The sequence below is a fragment of the Cricetulus griseus genome, chromosome 4 (genome assembly GCF_003668045.3).
Source record: "Cricetulus griseus strain 17A/GY chromosome 4, alternate assembly CriGri-PICRH-1.0, whole genome shotgun sequence".
NCBI classification, from domain to species: domain Eukaryota; kingdom Metazoa; phylum Chordata; class Mammalia; order Rodentia; family Cricetidae; genus Cricetulus; species Cricetulus griseus.
This window is the reverse complement of record NC_048597.1, coordinates 186,430,890-186,457,823: the sequence shown is the minus strand read 5'-3', so window position 1 is coordinate 186,457,823 and position 26,934 is coordinate 186,430,890. Positions and strand designations below refer to the sequence as shown.

The following is a 26,934-nucleotide window of genomic DNA, read 5'->3' as shown; positions in this document are numbered from 1 at the left end:
GCTAATACCTCCTTAAGCTCTGAGTCTTTCAAAATTATCCTTCCTCCTTTAAGTGCCTCTGTCAGGTATCTGGTCACTATGGTGAGAAAGTAACAACCACAGAAAGGTTATACAGGAGTTTGTAGTTAGGACTGAAAAGGGTTTGTGAAGAGCAGCTGTGCCAAGTCTAAAGAAGAAACAGTGCCTCTGCACAGACTGTCATCATTAACAACCATAAGAACTGGGGAACATGAAACTGACCTTCAAGACTTTTTTGATGCTGTTAATTGTTGATGTCAGCAATGATCTTACTTTCTGATCATCGTTCAGGTAGTCAGCATGTCGCACACACATAAATAAGATATATGCTGGTAACCCTGGAATCAGATTGACAGCCACTCCACGTGGCTTCAATTCTGAATAAAGAAACAAAGGAGAAATAAAATTATGTAACCCTGAAAGTCTTTGTGAGGCATGTTTTGTGGGAGATAAAAGCACAGTTGTGTAGGAGCTCAATCATTCAGGGCAAATCATAAAAAACAAAACACAAAATCAAAAACCCAAAACAGTATTTTAAAGCTCATTAGTGAAATTATTGACTATGGGCACATGTCTATATAAAATTCATATATTGTGCCCTGACTTTTCCCTTGAAGAACAGTCTTATCAGCTGTCCTGATGTCTCTGCTCAGGCACATCAAATCAAGCCTCTCCCAAGCCACGTTCTCCGTTCCTCCTGGTATCTTCTCTACTAATGGACCTCTCCACGTTCACTTTCTCAGGTCACGAACCTCATCATTTTAAAAATTCCTTACTTTTCTCACACCATATGCCCAATTTATCACTCCTGTTAGTGCTCCCTACAAAATATGGCCTAAATCTAACTACTTCTACTAGCTACTCCCCAGCTGAGGACATTCTCACCTCTTTTTGGGTTGCTGGAATAGCTTTCTACCTGATCTCGCAGATCCACCTCCTGGTCCCAGATAATTTCCAAGTATCTACAACTCTACAGCTATTTACTTAAGAAAATGCATGTTAGATTATGCCACTTTCGTACTCAGAATTATCCAAAGAGCTTCTTCACTCACTTATAAAATTACAAACCTGAGCCAGGTTGTAGGGGTTCACACCTTTAATCCCAGTACTTGGGAGACAGAGGCAGGTGGGTCTCTGTGAGTTCAAGGCCAGCCTGATCTACAAATCGAGTTTCAGGACAGCTAGGACTGTTACACAGAGAAACCCTGTTTCAAAAAACAAAAACAAAAGAAAACAAAAATCCAAACCTGAATTGTACTCCACATTGTCTAGCCCCGAGCTTCCCCATGCTCAGTTCACTCTGCTCCAAACAACTCTCCTTGCTGTTTGGGGAACATGCCATGGCTCCCAGCCAGGACCCATGTCCTTACAGCTTTTCTGTCTCTGATGTTCTTTCTTCAGAAATACAATTTGTTCCTTATTCTCTTTAGCTACCATGCACAGAACACCCCATCAAAGAGTGTTTCCTGACAGTTTTATATAAAACTGTATGCCTGTCTTTACTCTCTATCCTTTTTACCCTTTAAATCACCAGCCCCTAAAACATCTTTGTTAAATGAAGATCATGTTGAAACTGAAGCACCTCTGAACCTATAAATAGTACTAAACTGAATGTCACGAAGCTGAGGAGTGTTAAATTAGGTGTAATTATCAATCCCATTGCTATCACCATGGTAGCTGGGAGGAGAGAAAGGCAAAGGCTGATGGTTTTAGTTCACTACTACTTAAGGGTTTATGCATTCACTCCTTATTTTATTTCCCCATACATTCCTCTCAGAGGCTTACACTCAAGGCCTTAAGCTCCTCCCAAATGCCCCTTCCACTCCCTTTTCAAATGTCCCATCTTGTATTTTGCTGGAATTTTTTCCTTATTTTTTCTTCCATATTATTGAATTGTTGTCCTAAATGTAGTAAGTCATAAACATTTCTAGGGAATGAAAGCAGAAATTAAAAAAAATCTAAATAGCATATAACAGTGTCGTCCAACTGTGCTTACATTTGGGAATTCCTGAGACATTTCCAGAATAATACTAGATGTGGCCAAGCTCTTTTCCCTGGAAACTTCAATTTACTTATTTTGGGGCAGGGGACTATCAACATTTTCAAGAGCTTCCTGAGTGTGCTGAGGAGATGGCTCAGTATCTATCTACTATTCATGTGGCCCTGGGCTTGATCCCTGCCCCACCACCTCCCCAACACAACCTCCACACGATGGTCTTAGTGGAAGCACACATAGGCCTTAGTACTTGGGAGGCAGAGACTGGAGTACTATGAACTCTACGTTAGCTTTGGCTACATATCAAGTCCTAGGCTCACCTGGGCTATACATGATGAGATCTTGTCTCAAAACCAAACCAAACCAAACCAAACCAAACCAAACCAAACCAAACCAAACCAAACCAAACCAAACCAAAATTCCTGAGTGATCTTAACAGAAAGCCAGAAGTGAGAGGCCTGGCTTCAAGGGAGCTTGACAAATGGATCTTGGACACATGTTCTCTCACTTTGATAATGAATGCTCAGTAAGGATTCTACCACAGCACTGCAATGCAGTACAAAATGAAGATTCATAAAACTTCAGAGCTGGACCTGCCAGTGGCTTACATCTATGGCCTTCAATGTTCATAAAGCTGAAACTGAATGGTAACTCCCAGGAGTTTAAGATAAGCATGGACAGGATAGGGCCACTGTCTAAAAAAAAGAAGTGTTAGCATTTAAAATTTTTAAAACATGTATTTGTTTTATGTGTGCTGCATAAGGGCCTGTGACACAATGTGTTTGTGGAAGCCAAAGGACAGCCTGAAGGACTCTACTTTCTCCTTCCACCATAGGTGGAGGGACCAGCTATGGTGGGCATGGCTCTGGTAGGTCTTGTTCTTCTCCCTGATTCGCTCTGCCTTGCTAAAAAAAAAACCTGTTAGATTACATTCCTAAAGCAAGCCACCAAGGTCTATTCTCTTATTTGGCCACTTCCTTCTCCTGAGGCTGACTACCAAGGTCTAGCTATCAAAGTATTGAAGTCCAACAATCAAAAGCTTTGGCTCACCTAATTAACATGCCCAATGAAAACTAAACACCTCATTCTAACAAGGGGTTTCCTCTTGTACTTTGATAAACTGCCATTTTCTTATGTGCCCCAGCTGTCTCCCCTTTAGCTAGAAGCAGTCCTTTGTCCCTCTGGAACAAAAATATCCCTTTCCCATCTCCCTTGTTCCCTACCCCTTCTCCCTCATCCTCCATCTCCAGTCTCTGTCTCTTATTCCTTGCCCTCTCTCCCTCTAGGGCAAACAAATCTCCTTTGTTCTGAGAAGTTGGTTTTGGAGGCCTGAGCCAATACTGATCGATACTTTACAATAAGGGTCCTGGGAACTAAATTCAGATCACCAGGCTTGACAGCAATCACCATTACCCACTGAGCCATCTTGCCAGTCAAGAAAATAATTTTAAAGACCATTACATCAGTTTCAATCCCATTGAGCAGCTTTTCCAGCACTGACCTGGCAAGAAGGAATCTTACCCATGCAGAAAGCACTTGCCTAGAATCAGGTTCTTAACAAGCTTCTGCTCATCCTCCCTTTTGTACTCCAGCATTCCTTGGAAATCCTTTTCTTTCCGGGGAATATTGACTGGCCGGATGGGCTCATCAATGATCTGTCCTGGAGATATGTTCTCCATCTGACCCACTTCAGGAGAAACAAAAAAGGAGAGAAATATTTGTCAGGTAAAAGTAAGTGGTCTCTGCAAGAAATGAAGCTCCTTACTCTCTTACTCCTCTGCAGTAAAATCAAGTATCCACAGCACAGCAGAAAAGTTCCCAGCATATGCAATTTAGCATATTTGCTAATGAATCTTTACCAATCAAAAGTAGTTAAACATATTTAGACTTTTGTTTTCGGAATGGAAAAACAAGGTGGGAATGGCAGTGTGTGCCTATAATCCCAGCACTTGGGAAACTGAATCAGATGGATCTAGCACACAGGGCCAGCCTCAGCTATGAAGCCAGTTTGAGGTCAGCCTCAGCTACACAAGCCCCTGAACTCAAAAGTAAGCAGGCAAGCAACAAACAAATCTCTCAAACAGAAGAGAAACATTGTAAAGGGGACATCAGAAGCACATATTAGTTCTAAGAATCTAGTATCCAGTCGTTAAAAGCAAAAGACCATTTATTCAAAATTTACCATTATCTCAAATTCAAACCACATCTAGACAGTGCTTATAAGCACATTTTGATGTGAAAATGCCTAAATTAAGGCATATAAGGGCCTCCCTCATAAGGCTAACCCCTGTCTTCTGCTTACTTGAGTCATGTGTGAACAGATGGCGCCTCCTTTGGAGGGCTACGCAATAAGATACCACCTGGGAAGCAGAAACCAGGCCTTCCCCAGACACTGAACCTGCAGGTATCTTCTTGAACCTCTATCCCTTTGAGAATAACTTTCTGTGAGAATTATATTTTCACTGCTTATGAATCACCCAGCCTGAGCAGCCCAGAGAGACTGAGTCAGCAGCCACTTAGCCTGGTGCTCTAATACAGGCATTCTTCTAGAACTGCGGCAAGCTCTGCTTTCATTTTCTAGATTCTCACAAATCCAAAAGGAAAATATTCCTTAATTTTTTTTTCTGGAAAGGAAAGCAATTAAAAAGAGTCCCTAAAAATTTGCCTTTTCTCTCCAAAGTATCAGGAAGATCTTAATGTCAGGCTTAACCAGTTGTCAGACATTTTCTTACAAGTAGAAAAATTCTGGCAAGCCTGATCTAAAGCAGAGAAACCAGAAGGCTGAGGTTCTAGACCTATGATCTAACTACAGCTCCTGGGGTTTTGTTTGTCTTGTATCAAAAAAGTTACTGGCTTCTAGAATATTTCAGGTCTAATTTTTTTAAAATGAGAGTGGAGAGGTAACACCCACTCCTGGATTAAAATAGAGCACCGTGCACACAAGATTTTGAAAGACTCTACTTAGCTGCATAATTTCTGCTAAAAATTATACATGTTTACATTTTTCTTTTAAAAAGTTTCTTTTTAAAAAAATTGTCCTTAATGTAATATAGCCCACAAGAGAGACAGGAGTCTTGCTATTTTACATTAAGGCAAAGGGGTTTAAATATGTTTTAACACATTTAAGGAAAAAAACCAAACTTTGTTTTTTTGTTGCACAAAGACTCTGGTATTTTTCTGTAAAACACAGATGTGGATAAGAAGAGAGAGTGTTGGAAGAGCTTGTCATGTTGTGCCTATTTCATTTTAACCTCTAGATATAAATCACTTAACTCAAAATATAAACCTTATTAAGATCTAATATGTCTTTTCTTGTTTAACCCATGAGCTGCTAGCATAAATGTTATTTTTTGCTTGGCTTTCAGGATAGTTTAACTGAAAGATTAGATTTCTAATTGACAATGGCCAAAATGAGTAGCATCTTGAAATATTTTAACTTATCTCTTCAATTACATTTCAGAGGTTGAGAGTTTAGCTCACTGGTAAAAACACATTTAAAAGAAACTGATTTAAAATGTTAAGTAACAATGGCTTTTATATTTATTCACATTCACTAATGTTGGCCAAGAGCCACGAGTTTAACCACCTCACAGATCAATACCATTAAAGCAGTGTTTTTTTAGCAAATATTCTGCTGTCTTATCATGATGACCAGTTCAGTGTAGAAGTTCTCTGGAAAAAATAACCTAGATTTTTAAGTATTGCCAATGAACATTATAGCTCATGTGTGTAGACCTGGAGTTTCAAAAGATTTTTCTTTCTTGTATTTGTACAGATGGTGTGTGTGCATGTTCATGAGTGCATGCAAGTGCATGGGCACACATGTGTGTATGTGGAGGCCTGAGGTTACATCGAGCATCTTCCTTCATCTACCTCTACCTGATGTATTAAGGTGGGGGCTCTCCCTGAACCCAGACCTTGCTGTTTCAGCTTGTCTAGCTAGCCAGCTTGTTCTAGGGATACCCTGTCTCTTTAAAACTAGCATTGTAGGCAGCTGCCACTCCTGATAACTATTTAGGCAAGTTTTGGGGATTCAGTCCTCATAGCTTAGTGGAAATTGCTTTATATGTAGCGGTATCTCCCCAAATGCTGCAGTTTCAAAAGTTTTAGTGTAGTATATGAATCATGCATGTAATGCTAAGGGTCAAAATGAAATATATGGCTATAAAGTAATCTTTCTGACATCTAAAACAAACATTTCAATATCTGAATATTAAATAAAGCGTTAACACCCATGGTACTATGCTCTACCATAGGTCAGGCACTGTGATCCTTGTAACTGTAAGAAAAAGGAGAGATTTCCATGCTCAGAACACTCTTGGTCTAGCATAGAAACCAGCAATTCAAACAGAAAAACTGCTAAAAATATGACAGTGAAAAACCACAGAAAGTATGAACCAAACACTGGAGGCAGGGTCATGTGACCTATGGTGTGTCAAACATGTTTCTGAGGATGTGACATGTGCCTTTGGTCCCAAAGAATGAGCAGGGCTTGAATAGGACACTGGCAGTCAAACAGAACAGTTATGATGTAGTATGATGGGGTAAGGAAAAGCAAACATAGAGTTCACTGGGACAGATTCTCTTGAATATTTCAAGTGGTGGGAACTCTCTACCCTTTGTGTCATATGAGAATCATAAAGATGACAACTAGGAAATATGACAGATGGCTAGGATGAGCATATCACTTGTGGTCAAAATGGTAAGAGCTTGCAAAGATTTAAAGGGAATTTCATCTTTGAAATTCTGTCTCTATAATGCCTTGAGCAGTCATATGGTCGTTAGAGCGAACTTAGCATCTGCTTTGGTCTTCACAGCTAGATCTCAAGCACTTGCAACTGTGTCTAGCAATTAAGAAGCAGTCAAAAAAAAAACTTATTGAAGGAAAAAACTAACCCACAAGACAAGATTAATATGTTTACATTGGATTTTTTTCAAGGAGCTTCTCTAGTCCATATAGAAATAATTATATTTTTAAAATTGTATTTCTTTATAATTATAATTTGTATTTTCAGATTAACTTTTTTCTCTCTATTAGATCATGAGTTCTTTGAGGATAAACTCTACCACGTTCCCTTCTGTAGCTCTAGTAATAACAAGTAGGCTGTGTGGAGCATTTACTATCACTATTGTAGATGCATCATCCACATTAACTCACTCAGTTTTTACAAACCATGTGTGATAGATAACATTATCATTCACAGTGAGAATGTGGAAAAATTGAGACATGGAGAGGTTCAGCAAGTTGCAAACATTCTGAGACTAGGAAGTAGGAGAGACATGGTTTGAAGCTGGCTCTGGAATCCTTGCTCTTACACACATGCTATACTGTCAGAGATGTTCATTAGATGTTTGCTGAATGAATTTTCTCCCCTTGTAACTTACCGTTTTATTACTATGAAAATTATCCTCACATGTACAAGTAAAAATTTCCACTCCTCAGAGCAGAATTTTAGCTTATTTCTCTAAAAATTCACCTAATGGAGGTTTATACTAGCAACAGGAAATAAAATTTGACAAATACTGTAAAGCATGTTTAAGTACCTTCTAGTTCACCAATTTTTTTGGCAAAGACTTTCAGTTGTTTTTTCAGTTTTCGGACAGTTTTATCCTGCTTTTCAAGTTGTTCCATCAAATCCTAAGATCAAAATGAGAATTACATCAGAAAGATCAAAAGAGGCTTGGTACAGACACAAAGGGAGCACAGACATAATTACAGCAACAGCACTGTTAGTTTTACATAAAAGCTGCAGAAGAGCTCACTGGTGGAGCCACCACCTGGCTCAAACTGGCAGACAAGGGAGGTGCAGCTACAGTGAAGGCAACTAAAATACACACTGCAATAAGTTCCTTTACAGAGTGATGGAAGTCTTCCAGCAGATTCCTATGGGAAATGACTCATAGATGCATTGTCACTTTTGAAAAAGGCCCTAACAAAAATGAGTTTTGATGAGTGCACAAATATTCTGTGAGAGATCTGAAGATGGCTGCACTTAAGACTGACACTGCATGTGTAAACGATTGCTATGATTTACCAGTTCTGAATTTAGCCTTAAAGCCTAAGAAACATACAGTTTGAGGAAACTAAAAGAAAGTTGAACCAGATGTTGTAGTGATACCTTTGGTTCCAGTACTCTGGAGGCAGTAATGGGTGAATCTCTGTGAGTTCAAGGGGTTACAGAGCAACACTGTCTCAAAAAACAAACCAAACAACAAAAAAGCAACAAAAAAAGGATAAAGAGCGTTTTGCTACATAGCACAAAGGTGTATGCCTATAACCCAAATACCTGGGATTCTGAGAGAGAATTCAAAGGCCAGCCTGGGTTATGTAGTGAGAGTCTGTCTGTGGGGAGGGGATCTGCCTTCAAGTGGTGGCCCACACCTTTAATCCCAAGACTCAGGAAGCAGAGACAGAGACAGGAACAGGAACTCTCTGTGAGTTCAAGGCTTGCCTGGTCTACAGAGAAAGTTCCAGGACAGCCAAGGCTACAACAGAGAAAACCTGTCTTAAAAAAAAAGAAACAAAAAGAAAAGAAAAAAGTTTGATTGCTAAATGCAAAAAATCAGAGACAGAAAGAAAACCTGTATATTTAAAACAAAGGTAAGACATCTGTGACTACTGCTCTATTTAGTAAAGACCTTTCTCAAAGGACAGGCAGTTAGAAACTCAGTAAAACTAAGAAGGAAGACGACAGGGCCAGACTAAGAAAGCTTAGAAGGAACATGAGTCAGTGAAGCTGGCTGGTGGTTGTCACTAAGTTATAGAGAAGAACAACATTCGAAAACACTGGTTCATTCTCCATTTTGCACAAGAGTGGATTCAGACCACACTAGTGATTCCAAGGGAACAGTTGCTAACATTTCCAGTGCTGGGTTATACTTCCATCACACTGTAAGCCTTGGGTTAACAACGAACCAAACACACAGTGGGCACAGGACACTGAAAGAGTTGACACAACGGTTAAAGGGAGCTGTGGAGGCTGAGGGGAAAGATTTTTTGAAGATTTTTGAAGAGACCTCCCGGGCAGTGGCAGGCAGCAGTGTGCTCTTCAGTTAGAGAAGGCTAGAAGTAGCAGAAGACAACAGAAAAGCACTGTGGTTTACATACAATCATCCTTTTGTAAAGTGAAATCCGATATGATTGATACTTCTTAGGGTCATCTGCATATAATTCCTCAAAATACTGAAAAAACAGGTACAATGGATAGTTGTTTCTTGTGTCTTTGAGGGACTGCTACCTCTCAGAAAAATTAACTTAAAAAAAAAAACTTTAAAACACAGGTAATGACACTATATCTACTCATAAGTTCCAATCTGTCACCTGCCATTACCATGTTCTTTTTCTAGTATAGATGAGTCTCATATTTACAGATCTATTTTGTATGACCATTGGAAACAGGTGATGGCCACAATATTGTCATTCAGCAGGTCAATAGACAGAGAAGACTGATGCTTCATTTCTCAGCCTTTACTCCTCCCAAGCTGCTACACTGCTCAGCTACAAGCAGAGCAGCAAGAGCAAGGAAGGCAACAAATAAATAAAAAAAAAAAAAAAAAAAAAAAAAAGGCAGGAGTGCTGCTAGCACTCCACTACCCTTCGGAACTGGTGGAGCTGGTGAGAGGCAGCATGGGGTAGGCCTGTGAAGCCTGTACACTAGAGGAGAAAGAAAGCCATTCCTATATGTATAGGCATGTTGTGAGTATGTGTGTGTGTGTGGGGGGGGTGTATGCAAGGCAAAACTTCAGAAGCACTAAGCCCAGACATACTGTTGCCTTAATATTCTGATCAAGTGAATCCTAAAAAATGCATAATTAAGACTAAGAAACTCTAGATAGCCTAAGAAGGCATATCCTTCCATCTCTTGAGTTTGATAATATTCTTTGAATTAGCAGTCAGTGTAATGGCACAGGCAGCTGATCTGCAAAGGGTAGCCTAAAACAAACTATTAGAGTCTTCTATTTAGAGTGTAGGGCTTGATTGTTTCTACATTAGGTACAAAATTTTCCAAGAATATTAATAGTACAGACAGGCTGTAAGGGCAACACTTGATTAACTTAGTGAACAACTGAGAATCTACCACTGAGAAAAGAACCTATTTCACAGATCACTTAGCATTTTAAGACAAAGATTCAGAAACAAAGAATCTGTAGACTGATCAATCAATATTATTCCACACATTTATCAATTCTTAATCATCAAAAGCATTGTTAGTTATTTAAGCAACAAGAGTAAAACACAACTTTTAAAGAATACTTTGTGACTCAGAAGCATTTCCCATCAAGCAATAAGGTTCAGTCATGCTGAAGAGCCCGGACACCATCCCACCCTTTCCTCACATTCCTATCATGGGGCTTCTTTCCATAAGACATATTGGAAAGAAAATACTCTTAATTTTTCTAATCTAGATAAAACATGGGTGAACATATGGTGAACAACTATCTATGTTGTCAAATATCACTAATGGAATTAGACCTCCAGAGAAATTCTAAGATTATTATAGATCTTAAAAAGGTGTTAATTTTTCATGTCACTAAGGAACAGATTTTATGCCAAAATTATAATTATAATCTTTCACTGGTTTTTATGCAGCAAATATATCTGGAAATTTACATAGATTAAAAAATTACAAATATGTAATCCAAGTTATAATGTGACAGAGAAAGAAATATGGTAGAAAATAATTTTTTTCTTGGTAAAATTTTAAAGGAATTTTTGAGAAAAAAAGGAAGTTTTGGAGTCCATGTCAGCATTCAGAATCTGGTAAGAGGAAAAGCAAAAGTACAAGTTCTGCTTATAAGAATAAAATGTGCCAAGTTCAATTCTAGTCCCTCTATCCTATTCTAGAAGCTCTACCCAGTGTTAACCCATAGCCCAAGCTTAGTTCAACCAAGAATCTTCCCTGGCTTGTGGGCTAGACAGGCTGGATGGCATCCTCATTGGATGCTTGGGATCAAAGGAAAATAATGTGTAGCTATATCTCTCTGGTAGTTAAAGCCTAGAAAGTAGTCAGGAGGCTTTCTTCTAGACACTGCAGGTAAGGTCTGAGAGGGCTCAATTGTCCAAAAGGCTGCTGAGAGAAACAGACTGCATGCAATTTCATTATTTTGATTCATTTCTGCCAACACATTCATATTTTCCTTTCGGTCTCTATCAGCTACAGAAGAGTGTCTTTCCCAACAAGGAAAAGCTGTGCTTGTCCAAAAAGAACATATGGCAGATCGGGGTACCGCCATTCTCCTTACCAGGTTTTCATTGGTCAGCCGTGTAATCTCATGCTGCAGGCTGGCCTCAATGCGGGCCTCTGGGGGCAGCTGCAGGTTCTGAGCCAGCAGCTGCTGTTGCCGGTTGTTTTCTTCCTTTAGGCTCTGGATCTCCCCACGGAGGGCCTCGGCCTCATTCTCATGGCTCCTCTTCTGAGATTGTAGCTGGGATTCCAAGAGCCTGAAGAGAGGCCACACAGGTTTATAGGGAAGAGGACACCCCAATTTCACACTAATGGGTGTGAAGCTACATGTTCCTTTGCAAGAATAGGAAAAGCCAGAATTCTTTAGCATCTGTGCATCTCCTGAGCCCAGTAATGTCATGAAACTCAAATGGCAGAAATGGAAACAGATGTGTCCAAATTTGTGTCTTTCTGAATTGTATGAAGTTATCCTTTAAGTTGGCAAAGATAGTATTATTGCCAAAAATAAATTCATAAATAAATAAATAAATAAATAAATAGCTGCATCATGAAAAACAAAATTATATACTCCCAACCTAATGAAAAGACACAATTACTGATTTCAGGCAAAGGTGGAACCAGGATCATGTTTTACATATTGTCCTCTTATCCAGAACAAATGGATTGGAGCACTACTTGGAAACTTATAGATTTATCCAAATAGCATCTAGCAGGTGTGTGTGTGTGTGTGTGTGTGTGTGTGTGTGTGTGTGTGTGTAGACAGAATTGTCATTTCTCTCCCCATGAAATTACATGTCTAATAGAATCCTAACAAGATACGGCTTTTGGACAAAGTTTTAGTCAAGCATGAACTAACATGAAGAAACAGACACTTAATCTTGATTTCCTTTGTTATCAACTGCTGAGTAAAATTTACTGATGCCATTGTGAGCAAACTATTATTAGCAGACTAAAATATTTTAGTTATGAAATTTCAAGAAAGCTAATTAGTTAATGGTTAGAACAAAGCAGCAAGCATAGCCCATTTAACAGTATAAGAATTTTAAAATTATATCACTAAAATGGAATTTTGTAGGAGATTTTTAAGACACTGCATCACTAGGGCAGATGAATATGTTAGAGAGAGAGATGCAGCTAATTCTATTTTTTTTTCCTGGAAGTGAATTGCTGAACTCAGGTGGTTATCTTGAATTCTTTGGCTCTGAATCTCACAATAACCACAGAGAATGCTGAATCAGGCACTTAACAATGACTTTAGGCAGCATCACAATAATGAGAAAGTGGCCACATCTGTTATAGAAATGTGTATCCCAGATTGACATTCATTACAAATAAGCTACTGTCAAGTAATGAGTACTAGTGGCCTTGCTCCAATAACTTGTGCTTTAGCTGGAAGACTGCTTTCCTCAAGTCCTAGAGAGATTCACAGTTTTTAGACACTCACTCCTGACAGCACTGTGGCATATATGAAGTAATTTGTATTTACCTATAGTCAACTTTAGCCTTAGCAGTATCTGTTAGTAGAGACAATTTTAAAGAAGGTATTTGGCTGCAGATTCTAAGTTTTATTGAGACTAATCGTCTCATGAGGACAATAAATGCACAAGACATACAGTAGTCAAAGTTGTGAGTCCACTGTTAGTAAGAAAAACAAGTTAATAGCATTCCATTTTTGAGGAGACAGATATAACCTGTTGGCTTGTTTTAACCCTTCATAAACCAGCCAGAGCTCTCCATCCTCATTCAATTCCTGGTAATCCATAGTAGATGATCTTCCATGTAAAAGAACACAATGCAAAACACAAAGGACATGGGATGGAAATGAGATGATGGTGGTCAAGAAAAGCACATGGTATTCCAGTATTTACTAAGTGGATAGGACCATTTTTAGTAATTAAAAATGACTTTACATTATCACAAAATTACTTTGGTTAATTAAAAATGGGTAAGAAGTTGCATAACAAATAAATGAAGAAATGACTGGAAAGTGAGACATTCAATTTCTAATGTTTTATGTGGCTAGCCATTTGACTGTACACATCAAGCATTACATTAAGGCTAACCATAACACATGTTATATCTTCATGTGGTAATTTTCATAATCTACTTCAAAACGAAATTTTAAGTTTTCTTAATAGGAATTTATTTCAGCATAATCTGATTCCCCATGTAATCTTTTATAAAAATTACTGTTCAAATAACAGAATATATCCTAAGTTCTCACCTTTTGACATGGTTTTAAATTTTTAGATAAAATTAAATTTCAGATCTGTATAAACTACCTTTATATTAGAGGTATATCTATCACCTGTTATTAAAATAGTGTAGTTTATAGACAACATTTAGTTGGTAACATTTTTTTCTACCTAGGGTGCAAACAATACATTGTGAGGGTCTGTTAAATGTCAGATGCTATTCTTCATTCCTTCATTACCTCATCTGTTCTCCCCATCACCATAATGTGAATAACATTTTCCTTGACATCAATCATAAATAGTTACCTAATATTAATGGGATTTTAAGCTGGGTTACAACCAGAAACCTTCTTGAAGATTGGCTGATGTCTAATAAAGCAATGAATAGCGTACTGACTTCCTGAGGTTGGCTTGAAGACTCAGATTAATACAGTTAAACCAAGGTGGATAAAAGGATCAACTTACCTGTTTGTTTCCTTCAAACCAATATATGCTTGTGCTATTTCACCTTTGTCTTTCATTTTCTGTACATCTTCCAAAAGTATTGTGGAATCTGTCATTGTATTCTAAAAGGGAGAAATGACACATTTCCATATGAAGGCTCAACTCCGTATCTGTGGACCACAACAATATATTCTTTTCATTTTAGGGCTTAGTGGGTAAGGGCACTTGCCACCTAGCCTGATGACCTGAGTTCAATCTCTAGAACCTATGCGGTGGAAAGAATCTCCTCACATAAGTTATCATCTGACATTCACGTGCATGCTTACACAGACACATGCACACCCTCTTTTTCTCTCTCTTTTGTGCATACACACACACACACACATGCATACACACACACACACACTTATGAAAAACATTACACAGAATTACTAATTTAATTGCCTCTAAAAAGGGTCATTCTCTTTGTCTAAAAATATGTCCGATCTTTCAATCAGTGTTTGCTCTAAGTTAGGTGTGGTGGCCATGCCCAGGCTGTTCTCACACTTTCTATGTATCTGAGAATAACCTTGAACTTCTGGTCTTCTTGCCTCATCTTCCTCAGTGATGGGATCATAGGTATGTACCACTGGACCAGCACAATTTATGGAGTGCTGCAGATTGAACCCAGGGCTTTGTACATGCTACGTAAGCATTTTACCAGTTGAACTACATTCTGGCCCCAAATAAACATTTCTTGAGCTTTATTTTATAAAGAGTATATATTTAGTATATTTCAGCTAATTTAATTTTCACATTCCCTGAAAGAAAAATCTATTTCATAAAAATCTATTTCATAGTCTCATTTTAAAGACCTATAAACATAATTCACAATGATTCAAGTTTTTATATCAAACAATGATACACTGCACTTGAATATCTTAGGACTTTTGAAGTGTTTTTGAACTTCTGATAAACTAGGTTACTTGATCTATTCAGTTAGTAGGAAGACAGGGAAAGATGGGTGTCTCTATTTGCTGATGTCCTGGGGGAACAAGCAGATGTTTCTTTTCTCATTCTGCCTGTCTTGGCTAGGATATAGTTCTTGAGAGATGGAGTCAGATTTGGACTGCAGCACAGAAGTTTTTTTTAACTCACTGTTCCCTGTGTTTCCTATATGCAGTGACTCAAAATTCTGAAAAGGCTGCATCATATATGTAGCATCCCACTATCGCTCAACAGTTGAAACCACAAGAGTAGAGAAATTCAACTCTGCAACTTCACAAGAGTTACTTTTCATTCTAGCTATGGGCTTTGTCCTTAGGGAGGGGAAAGTGGCAGTAAAGAGTGCAACCTTGTTTGATGTGGTACCCAGGAGATCTGTCCATTTAAGAGTGCTCCAAGTGAAGGGCTTTCTCCCTGCCACAACTTGTACATGACACCAGAGTTACAAGAGTGAGTCACAGAGATGACTATAAGTTACAAGTCAGATCTGAAGGTACTACAATCACAGTTTTTCCTAGTGACTTCGTATAGGAATATGTCAAATAGGAAATTAGTAAGTAAAAAGGAAGTAGGGTATGGCAGCTTATACCTGTACTCAGCACACTCAGGAGGTGGAGGCAGGATGACCGCGAGTTCAAAGACATCTTCAACTATACAGTGAGTTTGAGGCCAACTTGGGCTATATGAGACCTTAAAGCAAAAAAGGCAGAGAGGGCTGGAGAGCTGTATCATCACTTAAGAGGGTTTGATTCTCAATCATGAGGACCTGAGTTCAGCTCTCAGCACCCATGTAACAAACTAGACATTCCACACATGTCTGTAACCCAGATTCTTAGGGGGTGGAGCCAGGGCATTGCTGGGGTTCATTGGCTTCTAGTCTAGGTAAGGAAATGAAAGCCTCAGGTCAGGGAGAATCACTAGAATAAATGGACAATGATAGAGGAGGACACACGATGCCCTCTTCTGGCACTCATTTATACATACTCACAGAAAGACAAATAATGAATAAATAAATCTTAAAAAACAGTACAAATAAAATAGACCTGGTCATAAAGCACCAAGACCTGCAAACCAATGTTAGGATTAAACAGAAGTACTTACTAAATATTAAAAACATGTACAATTTACCTTGTCATCCTGAAAAATCACATGATGGCAAGCACAAAAATGCAAAAAACAATAAATCTTTAGCTTCATGAATAGATACTTTCACTGACTCTAGACAAGAGTTAATTTAACAGCTATGCCTTGTTTCTTCTAAAACTAACTCTAATGCATTAGCATTCACAAAATTGATGTCATAAGGTAGACATCAATATATGTGTATGAGATAGCAACTCCTATTTCTTCTCTCCCCCCCCCCCCCTTTTTTCTTTTTTTTTTTTTTCCGTTTTTCAAGACAGGGTTTCTCTGTGTGGCCTTGGCTGTCCTGGAACTTGCTCTGGAGACCAGGATGGCCTCGAATTCACAGAAATCTGCCTGCCTCTGCCTCTGCCTCCCAAGTGCCAGGATTAAAGGTGTGCACTACCACCACCTGGCTGGAACTCCTATTTCTAATGCTTATGTTCTTTTCTGAGTTGTTTTGTTTAAAAATGTTCCTTGTTGCAAAATGCTTGGGTGTGTAAAAGAGTAACTCTGCTGTTGATGTATCTGGGTCAGACTTCATACTAAATCTTTGAAGAGTTCAAGTAGTGGCCTTTGGGAGGGCAATTGTCCAAGAAAGCCTCCCAGAGCTCTCTGGAGGTAGAACAAACAAACCATAGCTGGCTGGGCTGACTCACACCCTAGCTCACTGTGTGTTCACTATTGCCTTAAAAACAAGAAATGGAGAAAGTCAGAATTACAAACAGGCACTGGGTATTTGGAAGGTTTCAGTACACTGCCCATTCCTCCAGAATAGACAAATTGTGTTACATGGAGGCTGGGAGCTGGGCAAGCAAGGACTGTGTTGAGATAGGGCCAGCCCATTATCACAGAACAGTTGCCACATGGGCTATGTGAACTTAATAAGTGGGCAAGCATGTCACTAAACTATGTGCTCTACTAGTGAGGTTGTATTTACACCCTTTGCTTCATTTTTATTTTCCAATCATTTAATTTTTCCTATGAGAGTATCAGTTGTACTCCACAAATAAATACAACTACTTGTAAATTTAAAAAGAAAAAGAGAGACTATCAGTTAGCTGAGAGAGGAGAGAAGACTGATTTAGTCTTTATCCAGGAGGCATACAGTGCTTTCTTTCTCAAGGCCAGTCAGTTCAAGCCTGGGAACCAGACGAGACTGATCCAGGAAAGGTGACAGTGTAGAGTGCTTTCTGTTGACCCCGTGAACACAGCCCTTCCTACCTTCTCCATATATAAGGGAACTCCTGGGACTGAACAGAAATCATCTGCATGTAATTTCCACAAACTGATTTCATTTTTAACCATTTTGTTACTTTCCACTTACACAGGCCAATTTCAATAAACAATTTTAGTTACACTTAATGCCTCTTTGTACCAAAATAATTTGTAGATTTTTATATTTAATGTATTTTCCTCTAGTTCAGAATATACTGAGGCAAGATTACTACAAAACTATTTATTAAAAAAATAACCTTTGCTTGTGGGAAATGAAACCTTGAAAGACACCTGAGAGTCCAGTGGCTTTTTGAAACTGCTCTTAAGTGTCTGTTTCATTACAAACTGGAGGAAAAACAGAAGAAATGAAAGTCAATCACCATGCTTCATACTCAACATGCACACCTGCTTACCTTGGGTTGGATGGCTTCTTTCTGGCTCACCAGCTGAGACCGCAAGATGAGGACTTCCTCCTTTCGAACATCAAGCTCCTCACTCACAGAGGTCAGTTGTTCCATGAGGACACGGTAGGCAGGAGCACCTGGCGCAGTCACTTCTGGGGCACTTTTCTCACTGAGGGCTTTGCGCAATTCATTCAGCTCATTTTTCAGTTTTTTGTTTTCTGATTCCAGTTCTTGACGCTGAATGAAAAAGATAAACAAGTTTACTATGGTAGTTTGAATAAAAAATGGCCCCACAGGCTCACAGCGATTGGCACTATTGGGAGATATGGCCTTATTGGAGTAGGTGAGGCCTTGTTAGAGGAAGTGTGTCACTAGGGGTTGGCTTTGAGATCTCAGATACTTAAGCACGGTCAGTGTGTCATAATCCTTTCCTGCTGCCTTTGGATATGGATGTAGAACTCTCAGCTACCTCTCCAAACCATGGATGCCTGAGTGACACCATCCTTCCCACCATGATGACAAATGGACTAAACCTCTGAACTATCAGCCAGCCCCGATTAAATGTTTTCCTTTATAAGCACTGCCATTGTCATGGTGTCTCTTTACAGCAATAGAAACCCTAAGACATCTAATGTTGTCATTCTCATCTTGTTTTTTTTTGTCCCAAGAAATTATTTTTTATTAGTTCAAATTAGAAACAAGCCTGCTTCACATGTCAATCCCTTCTCTCTCTCCCTCGCCCCCCCCCCCATCCTCCCTATGCTCCCCAGGGAGGGTAAGGCCCTCCATAGGGGTTCACTCATTCTCATCTTTATATCAGAAAACTAAACCTCTCTGAAGTGATGGAAGAATTCTACTAGAAAGGACATCAATCTCCACTCTTATGATCTCCCAGATTAAGTGTGACATTAGTGGGACTGAGCAATGTAAATGATAGTTTTTGTCACCAACTCCAATTTCAGAGGCAAATTTACTCTGATCTGTTCAGGGAATACTCCCAGATGCAGACTGCTGAGTCCCAATCCTGGGAAGCCCAGGTTTTGTCTGCAGGTAAATGTAAGGGCAAAACCAAGCATGCAGCTGTCAGGATATTCCCAATGATTGGGTCGTCTGGGTAGACCCCTGAAATCCTCAGCAGTGCTCTCTTCCAACCCTCTACTAACTGGTAATCAGTTTTACATTGCTCATTTCTGGGACAGAAAACAAGATAGTGCCTTTACTTTGATGCTGAGGCTCTGACACAGTGTGCCCCAAATTTAACATGCATCATAGCCATTTGGAGTTCCTGTTGAAACACATATTTCTAAGCCCCAATTATAGGATTCTGACTTTATGTCTAATGGTGTGAGGCCTGAGAATTTTTTACTTCCAACAAGGAACTAGGTGATACTGGTTATGTTAATGTAGGGCCAGACTTTGAGAACCAGTCACTGAATGCTGTGTCAATCTAGGCTTCACTCATACTAAGGGACCAAAAATTCAAATTAATAAAAGTTTGAAAACTTAGGCCCTGAAAAGGGAACATCTAATGATAAAGGAAAATTTAACACCTTAAATCAGGAGTGCCATGACTGGAACCTGATCCCCTGCTCTCAGAGTAGGAGAGGTAACTGGCTACCACTCCTGTTAACATTCTTTTGCTAATTGCTGGTCATAAAGATCTGCCAGCCCAGGGGATAACTGACAGACCCTGTGACTCTGTAACCCTGCAAGCCCATGCCCTGTCTTATCTCAGTCAAATGTAGCTCCCTTAAAATGTATAGTTACTAACTCTGTACTTTGTATGACCTTAAGTAACCATGGAAACTCTGTAATTTGTGGCCTTCAACCTTATGGTGTGCCCCTTTAAAAGCTTCTCTTTTTGGCTGGTTGGGATCTCATTTGCCCACCATGCAGTGAGATCCTAGCTGGCCAGCTTGAAATAAAAAGAAACCTTTTGCTTTTGCATCAGAGTGTTGACTGCTTGGGTTAGTCTCTGGGCTCCTCAAACCTGGCACAACAATACTACAGAAAACATTTTCACTTATCTCTGTTTATGTGAGGCACAGGATGTTTTGGAGAGCTGACTGCTACCCTATGTATGCCTTCAGTATGCCCCTCACCCTCAATTAGATTTTTATGGTGGCAGATGGGAGGGAGTATTTGAACCAAGTAGCCTCACTCCAGAGTTCATAATGTTTACTACTGTAGCTCAAGTGACTGTTACCTACTATTCAGAGTGAAGTCCTATTTAGATGAAATAGTTTGTAAGAGGAAACAACAGAGGCTAGAACTAGTGCCCAGACAGGATTTAAGCTAGAATATCCTTCAGCTAAGGATGTTCTCAGAAAAAAAAAGACAAGTTCTTAGCAGCTCTCTTATTAAAACAAAGTATTCAAAGTCTTGGGCTGAAGTTTTCAATACCTTGAGGGACTCATATTCTAGTTCGGCACCTCTAATTGGTGGTCTTTCTTCTTCCTGAGGAGAAAAGTAAAAACTTTGTATTTTAATTGTCAAATTTTTACTATTAGAACACTTAGCTGCTGTACAAAAAGCAGTGAAGTGTCAAAGCCTTCACAGCTCCAGCCAGTGCAGCATAGCTATGGAACTCAGGGACTACAGAAAGACATAAGACAACATTGCCTCCCTGGGCTGCCCTTGGCCCCAGGACAGACCATTGCTGCTCACTTTTGCCTTGCTTCGTAACACCTGCTCCTCCTTTCGGTCCAGTTCATCCTGCATTATCTGCTTCTCCTGTTCCAGCTCTGTGACACGCTTCTGGAGCTTAAGGAACAATGACATGTCCAGAGGCACCTTCTTCTCACTTGGCTCCTAAAACACAGAAATCATAAGAACTAAGTAAAGCCGGAAGACTCACAAGCCAAAGGGAAAACAGTGAAAATAGGTCAATAGTTAAATAGTCAAACTCACAGAAGAAATTTAGGACAAAACAAAAAACATGTTCATCCTAGCTAATGATTGGAGAATTTCAAGTTAAACAATAGTGAGGGATTACTTCTCTCTTAACTGACTGGCAGCATTTTAAAGTTAATAATGTCTCATATTAGTAACTGTCTCATGTTATATTGATGGAATATAAAGAAGCCTGAGGAAATCTACATGCACTTATTAAAACATAGATGTATATCCCTAGCAACTCTGTTTAAGAATTAAGAGTACATGTCTGGGAGATGACTCAGCAAGCAAAAATGCTTACTGTAATTGTTTTCCAGTTGTCTAACTGTATAGCCAGGTGAACCACCACTTTAGTCATTTTCTTCCTGATGAGCAATGAGATGGTTTCTAATTTCTGAAATACACATCCAAGAACATAAATACCTGAACATAGCCCTTGGCAGTCTGGTGGGCTGGGGCAACTTTTACCTACATCAACAGCTACAATTATTCCTGGGACAAACAGTCACTGCTATAACACAACAAAGAAAAGCTTTCATCTCAGTTGATTGCCCAAAAGTGGCATTTCAATGCTGTTTTAAATTTCATTCTTTGGCTTTTCAAAGGTTAAATGGTACATGTATGGCGATCACAGAACAACTTTCAGGAGTTTGTTCCAGAATAGGTTCTGGGGCTTCAACTCAGGTCATCAGGCTTGTACATAAAGTACTTTTACCCACTGAGCTATTGTGTTGGCCCACTAAAAACACCTACAAATACTTAATTGTTCCATTTAAATGTCTTAATATCTGTTCATTTACTAGTGATGCATATGTTTCTGAAACTTTAACTTTCATAAACACTGCAACAGAATTCCTCTATTCTATAAACAAATATAGTACTTCACTATTGATACTTAGAATGTTATCAACTGGAATCATTCCTTTGGGCTTTGAATGGGCATTTAAAAAGGAATCTTATTAAAATAGGATGGGGTCATTACTCAGCTATCAGTTAATGCTATATACAGAATCCATTGATCGCTAGGTCAGAACAAAATTCTACAGATAGGAATATGAGAATAGGAAATGGTAGGACACAGAAAATAGCACTTTCCAAATACAAAATAACTTGAGGTGTAATGAATGGTAGTCATTTCAGAGTGCTCAGATGGTGTCCTTAGTCCCATTGGCATATCTATTTATAGCAAGGCCATTTGACTTCTCTGTACCACATGAGAAAGGAGGAGGAGTGGGCTATCTGAATGAGAGGAGTTGTGGATCTTAGTTTCCTTCCCTTTTTTAGTAAGGACTTTGTCACCCAAGACTTTACATAGCAAGTGAAACTTCAATATTGACCTTAAAAATAATAGCAGTCTCACAGCTGAAGACAAGATAATAGAATTTATTAATAAAATTACTACCACTTATTTGAATTTAATTTTGATATTATCCTAACACATCTGAGAAAGTCATGGTGGCCCTTTCCCCAGGTGGGAAGCTGTGAGGAAATCAGGACTCCAACAGCCTATAGAAGCAGGGAAAAGCAATGGTTTCAAACCAACACACAGCAGCCCTATAGATGCTTCGAGAGCACCACAGCAAATGCAGCCAGCAGCTGAGTTCTCTGTAGAAACTGCTTGTGGAACAATTGTGATGGAGACAGCAAAGAAACTACTGCTATAGAACTTCCATTAAAAGTATAATATGGGACTAGCGTTACTGCTCAGTGATAGAGCACATGCTTGTTATATGTATAAAGTTCTTGGTTCAATTCTACCACCAAAACAGACAAAAATTAGTATATGTATTGGCAAACACACGTGCAATAGATATGTATACATGCAACTGGTTAGGAATGCATGAGCCGATTACTAGAAATGCTGTCTATCAACAGAAACATGCACATCTTTTTTTGTTAATTATTTATTTTTCTCCATTTTAAATTTAGAGACAAGATTATTTTACATGTCAATCCCAGTTCCCTCTGCCTCACCTCCTCCCCTGCCCCCCCCCCCAAACTAATAGCCTACCTATCCCATATCCTTTCTGCTCCCCAGGGAGGATGAGGCCTTCTATAGGGGGGGTCTTCAGAGTCTGTCACATCCTTTGGGATAGGGCCTAGGCTCACCCCTGTGTGTCTAGGTATCCCTCTATGTGAAATGGGCTCCCAAAGTCCATTCCTAAGAAGCATGCACATCTTACTTTTAGTGACAAATAAATGTACCTCTGTCCTTGGTACAATGTCTTCAGTTTCTGCAAATTCAGAGCTGAAGGTGTACTCAGACTCATTACTGCTGTGGGTAGAATCTGTTCTCTTGTGTCCTGGCTTAGGCACATTCTGTGAAGTAAATAAGCCAAATACAATTCACTTAACATAATGGAAAACAGCATCCACAATGTCTTCATTTCAGTCTCCACTCAGTAATTTGAACTGATGGTCAAATGTTCCAGGGCTCCATCTTGTTTTGATCAACTGTTAGAAGAGGGTGATCGCCCAAATGAGAAAGGCCATGCCAGCATGGTATGAACTGTTATGAAACCAAGTGGCCAAATGTAGATCACCTGTGACTATTAGCAGAGTCCCCAGGGTCCCATGTAGAACAGCTTAGCTTCGAAATCACTATGTAGCGCTGGGTGTTGGTGGCGCATGCCTTTAATCCCAGCACTGGGGAGGCAGAGGAAGGTGGATCTCTGTGAGTTTGAGGCCAGCCTGGTCTCCAGAGCGAGTGCCAGGATAGGCTCCAAAGCTACACAGAGAAACCCTGTCTCGAAAAGACCAAAAAAAAAAAAAATTACTATGTAGCTAAAGGTGACTTTGAATTTCTGATCCTCCTGCCTCCACCTCCTGAGTACTGGGATTATAGGCATGAACTATCACACCTATTTATGAGTTCTGAAAATGATACACAGTCCTTTAGATCCATGTTAAGCAAGGACTCTATCAACGGGGCTTCAAGGCTCTCTCTGTTTTTTTTTTTTTTTTTTTTAAAGCGTTGTTATTCCGTCACTCTGTCCAATATTACTTTCAGTATTGTGATAAAATAAAAGTTACCAGAAAGTTCATAAAGTACACTGAATGACAGACACAATCAATCATTACATGGTAATTAATTGGTTAAAAAGTAAGTAGGAGTTAATATAGGTGACTCTAATTTCTGTCTGTTTACACATGACACAAACCTGTGGAGTAAGCAGTGATAATGAGACAGTAGAGGACTAGTAAGTTAGATGCTGGTAGAACTCAGTGAAGATCCCTGAACCATGACCGGGATGATTCAGGACATCTGGGAAATACTTTTAGGGCACAAGATACCATATTCATCAGTCTTCAGAAGACTCATAGGGAATGAAAAGGTGAAGTGTACCTAATGCACAGAGAACACTCAAAGAAGAATTTCTTTTCCACTATTCCTCAGGAATTTTCTAAGTAACCAGTGATGCTTAGTCATAAATATAACTAAAACACAGATTAGCTGTAAAGGTTGGTACAGCTGTCCAATAAGTAGAGTAAATAAAAATACTAAAGAATAGAGCTGTGGGGAACAAGAACATTGAGGGAGAGGAACCAGATGCTGAAGAAAGCTGAAGGGGACAGATGTGAAGGAGGAGAGATTTTAGAGGGGCCTACCAACCTGGAGGCCAAGGAAGACAAGGCTCAGCCAAGGTTCTTCAGATTTGTCAATCAGGGATCATAGCAGCCCACTCCTACTATAAATGTCTCTTAGTAGGGCAGATTAGTAAGTGTAGAGCAATCATCTAATGAGGGATTTAAATGTGCTTTTCAAGTCCCCTTACACCAGGTTTTCTCATCTGTGAACCTTGCAAACACTAGTTTTATGTTATGTTTTAAGGATCTCTGTCAAGCAGATCTTTCTAGCAACAAAATTTGAAGTAACTATTCTTTCATATGGGCACTAACTTAGTTTGCTTTTTACAAGATCTATTTCAGAGCACTTCAGCCACATGTACCATTAGGTTACCTTTTAGGAACAAGAGGGCCAGAGAAATCAGTTTGCTGATAGAAAGTAGAGCAGCCCCCAGTGTGGAAGTGCATTGGCAAGGACAGAAGAGCCCTTGACACAGCTAACATAAATTAGCTTTCCTCTGTATGGGAATTTAACCTGGGAATTATAAGCTCCAGTGAAGAAAATAGTTATATAAAAATAATATAATATTAATATTAAAAACTTACATTGTAATTTAATATAGGAAGCAGAATCTTGATACACTAACCATATACTATCTTATAGCCCCATCTTTAATTATCTGACTTACTGAAGTACTTATGGATAAAACTGCATGATTTCTGGGATTTACTTTAAATAATACAACCCACAAAGTGGGGAAGGTGTTGGAAAGGAGACAAAACAGAGATACGGTGACTGTTTGGGAACTGGGTGAAAGGTATATTGAGGCTCATTCAATGATTCTACTTACTTTCATATATGACTAAATATTCTCATCTTTAAAAAAATGCAGAAGCCAGGTATGATGGACCATGCCTGTAATCCTCGGAAGGTGAAAAATAGAAGGATCGTGAGTCTAAGGCTACCCTGGGTTACACAGAAAGACTCTTTAAAAGAAGGAAGTGCTGGACTCACCAGCATCAGGGTCATCTCCTCCTTGAGGTCATCATAGCGCTCCTCCAGACGACTGAACTCATTCAGAAGGTTCTGATACCTCAGCCTCTCATCATTCAGGTCAAGCTCCAGCTGTTTTGTCTCTTCTACTAACTTCCTCTCCATAGTTTCTGAAATAAACAGGAGTATATAAAGGATCAGAGCCTGGGAAAAAGGGTGACAGGTCATTTGCCAGGCCACAGAAGTGGCAAGAAAAAGCCATTGAAGCACCTCAAAGAGAGAGGTGAGGAAACTAGGCCTTCCATCAGAAGCCAAAGATAACAGAAAAAACCCAGGGGCTAAAGGCAAAAGCCTCTGGGAGGGGTCCCTGGCCCTGGGTAAGATTAAGAAATCAGTAACAGTGGGGGGCACAGGAGGGTGAGGGAATGGGGGAGAATGATATGTAAAATGAGATTGTTTCTAAAATTAAAAAAAGAACAATTGGAAATAAAAACTTAAAAAAAAGAAATCAGTAACAAAACAGAAACAAAAAAAAAGCTGTTCCTTGTGCCAGTGATAATGGCAATTCCATTCTTATTTATCACCTAGATTCCAGCATGGCATCTTTTAGTCAACCTAGAATGAAGTATTGCCTGTTCTACATTATAGTAAACTTTTTCAGAACTAAACAGAACAAACACAATCCCTCCTCAAAACTGGAAGGGGATATGTATACAAATGTGACTCTAAAGAATTCAAGAATGTACACAGGTATGATGACTTCTGGTTTCTCTTAGTGGAATTGAACTTTTAGCCCCATGAAAGTATTTTGTGAATGCAAGAAGAGAGAGAAGCATGACCCAAATTAAGTAACTTATAAATGACAACTCTCATTTATGGATCTCTCCATGTACTGTAGCTTTGGTCCCACTAGTTCCTGCACTGGTTACAACACATTCCCATTTGTTTGTTTTTTTGAGACAGTCTTGCTATGTAGGCCTGCCTAACCTGGCACTAGAGCTATGCAGTCCACCCTGCTTCGATTTCCCAAGTGCTGGGATTATGGGTGTGCACCATTACACCCAGATTACAAGAAATTCTGGATAAACTTCCACTACCTCGTAGTCTAGTAAGCAATAACAAAATAAAACTAATTTCCTAAGACACTCTATAAATGGTCCTTTATTCCCACCAGTTTGTAGAAGCTAGTCCAAGTCTTCCAACAACATGTTCAAGACAAATCCATTTTTACTTCTTCATTCCTATAGTCAATTTCAAAACACATTGTATATTTGCATAGAAATGTTTTCATCATTCTGAATCCTTCCCTGACAATCTGCATCTTAAAACCTTCTTTCCATACTATTTTCTTTTGTCCCTTTTAACATTTTCTTCTGGCTTCTTGTCTTCACCTTATTTTTCAGTTAAGGTTATTAACTCCAGGATGTCTTCTTGTTCCTCTCCATCATCTCTAATTGGAGGGAAGAGATCATGTGAGGGAAAGAAGAGAGGACTCTTACCACCATGGTCTTAAGGGAAAGCTTTCAGCTCATTCCTGACTCTCTAATCTTTACTCTGGATTACTTTCAGAACGCCTACATTGGATACTGTGGGAAAACACTGACTGAAATATACTTGGGGAGGAAGGGGTTTTTCAGCTTACACGTTACAGTCCATTTTTGAAGCAAACCAGGACAGCAGCTCAAGCAGGAACTTAGAGGTAGGAACTGAAGCAGAAATGATGTGTGAATGCTGTTCAATAGCTTGCTTACAGGCTCACATTCAGCTCCCTTTGTTTATACAGCCTGCATCCATCTGCTTAGGGATGGTACTACTCACAGTGGACTGGGCCCTCCTACATCAGCAATCAAGAGAGTGATCCACAAGAGACATGCCCATAGGCCAAACTGATGGGTTCATTTTATTTATGACC

The 26,934-nt window shown here is 39.3% G+C and overlaps 1 protein-coding gene across 4 annotated transcripts in view; it reads right to left on the bottom strand.

The window, feature by feature from the left end:
• Myo5a (myosin VA) overlaps positions 1–26,934 on the bottom strand; it is a 152,754-nt gene that overhangs the window by 20,564 nt on the left and 105,256 nt on the right. For 2 of the 4 annotated variants that reach the window (XM_035443808.1, XM_027411148.2), the window contains exons 24-35: positions 25,044–25,192; positions 22,667–22,780; positions 20,234–20,377; positions 19,970–20,023; positions 17,576–17,803; positions 13,860–13,960; positions 12,891–12,971; positions 11,258–11,456; positions 9,123–9,197; positions 7,559–7,652; positions 3,555–3,701; positions 241–395 (exon numbers count right to left, since the gene is read on the bottom strand). In XM_035443808.1, the coding sequence (XP_035299699.1) occupies positions 241–395; positions 3,555–3,701; positions 7,559–7,652; positions 9,123–9,197; positions 11,258–11,456; positions 12,891–12,971; positions 13,860–13,960; positions 17,576–17,803; positions 19,970–20,023; positions 20,234–20,377; positions 22,667–22,780; positions 25,044–25,192 (1,541 nt within the window). The remainder of the gene's footprint in view (positions 1–240; positions 396–3,554; positions 3,702–7,558; positions 7,653–9,122; positions 9,198–11,257; positions 11,457–12,890; positions 12,972–13,859; positions 13,961–17,575; positions 17,804–19,969; positions 20,024–20,233; positions 20,378–22,666; positions 22,781–25,043; positions 25,193–26,934) is intronic. The other 2 variants (XM_027411150.2, XM_027411149.2) reach the window with 2 other exon arrangements.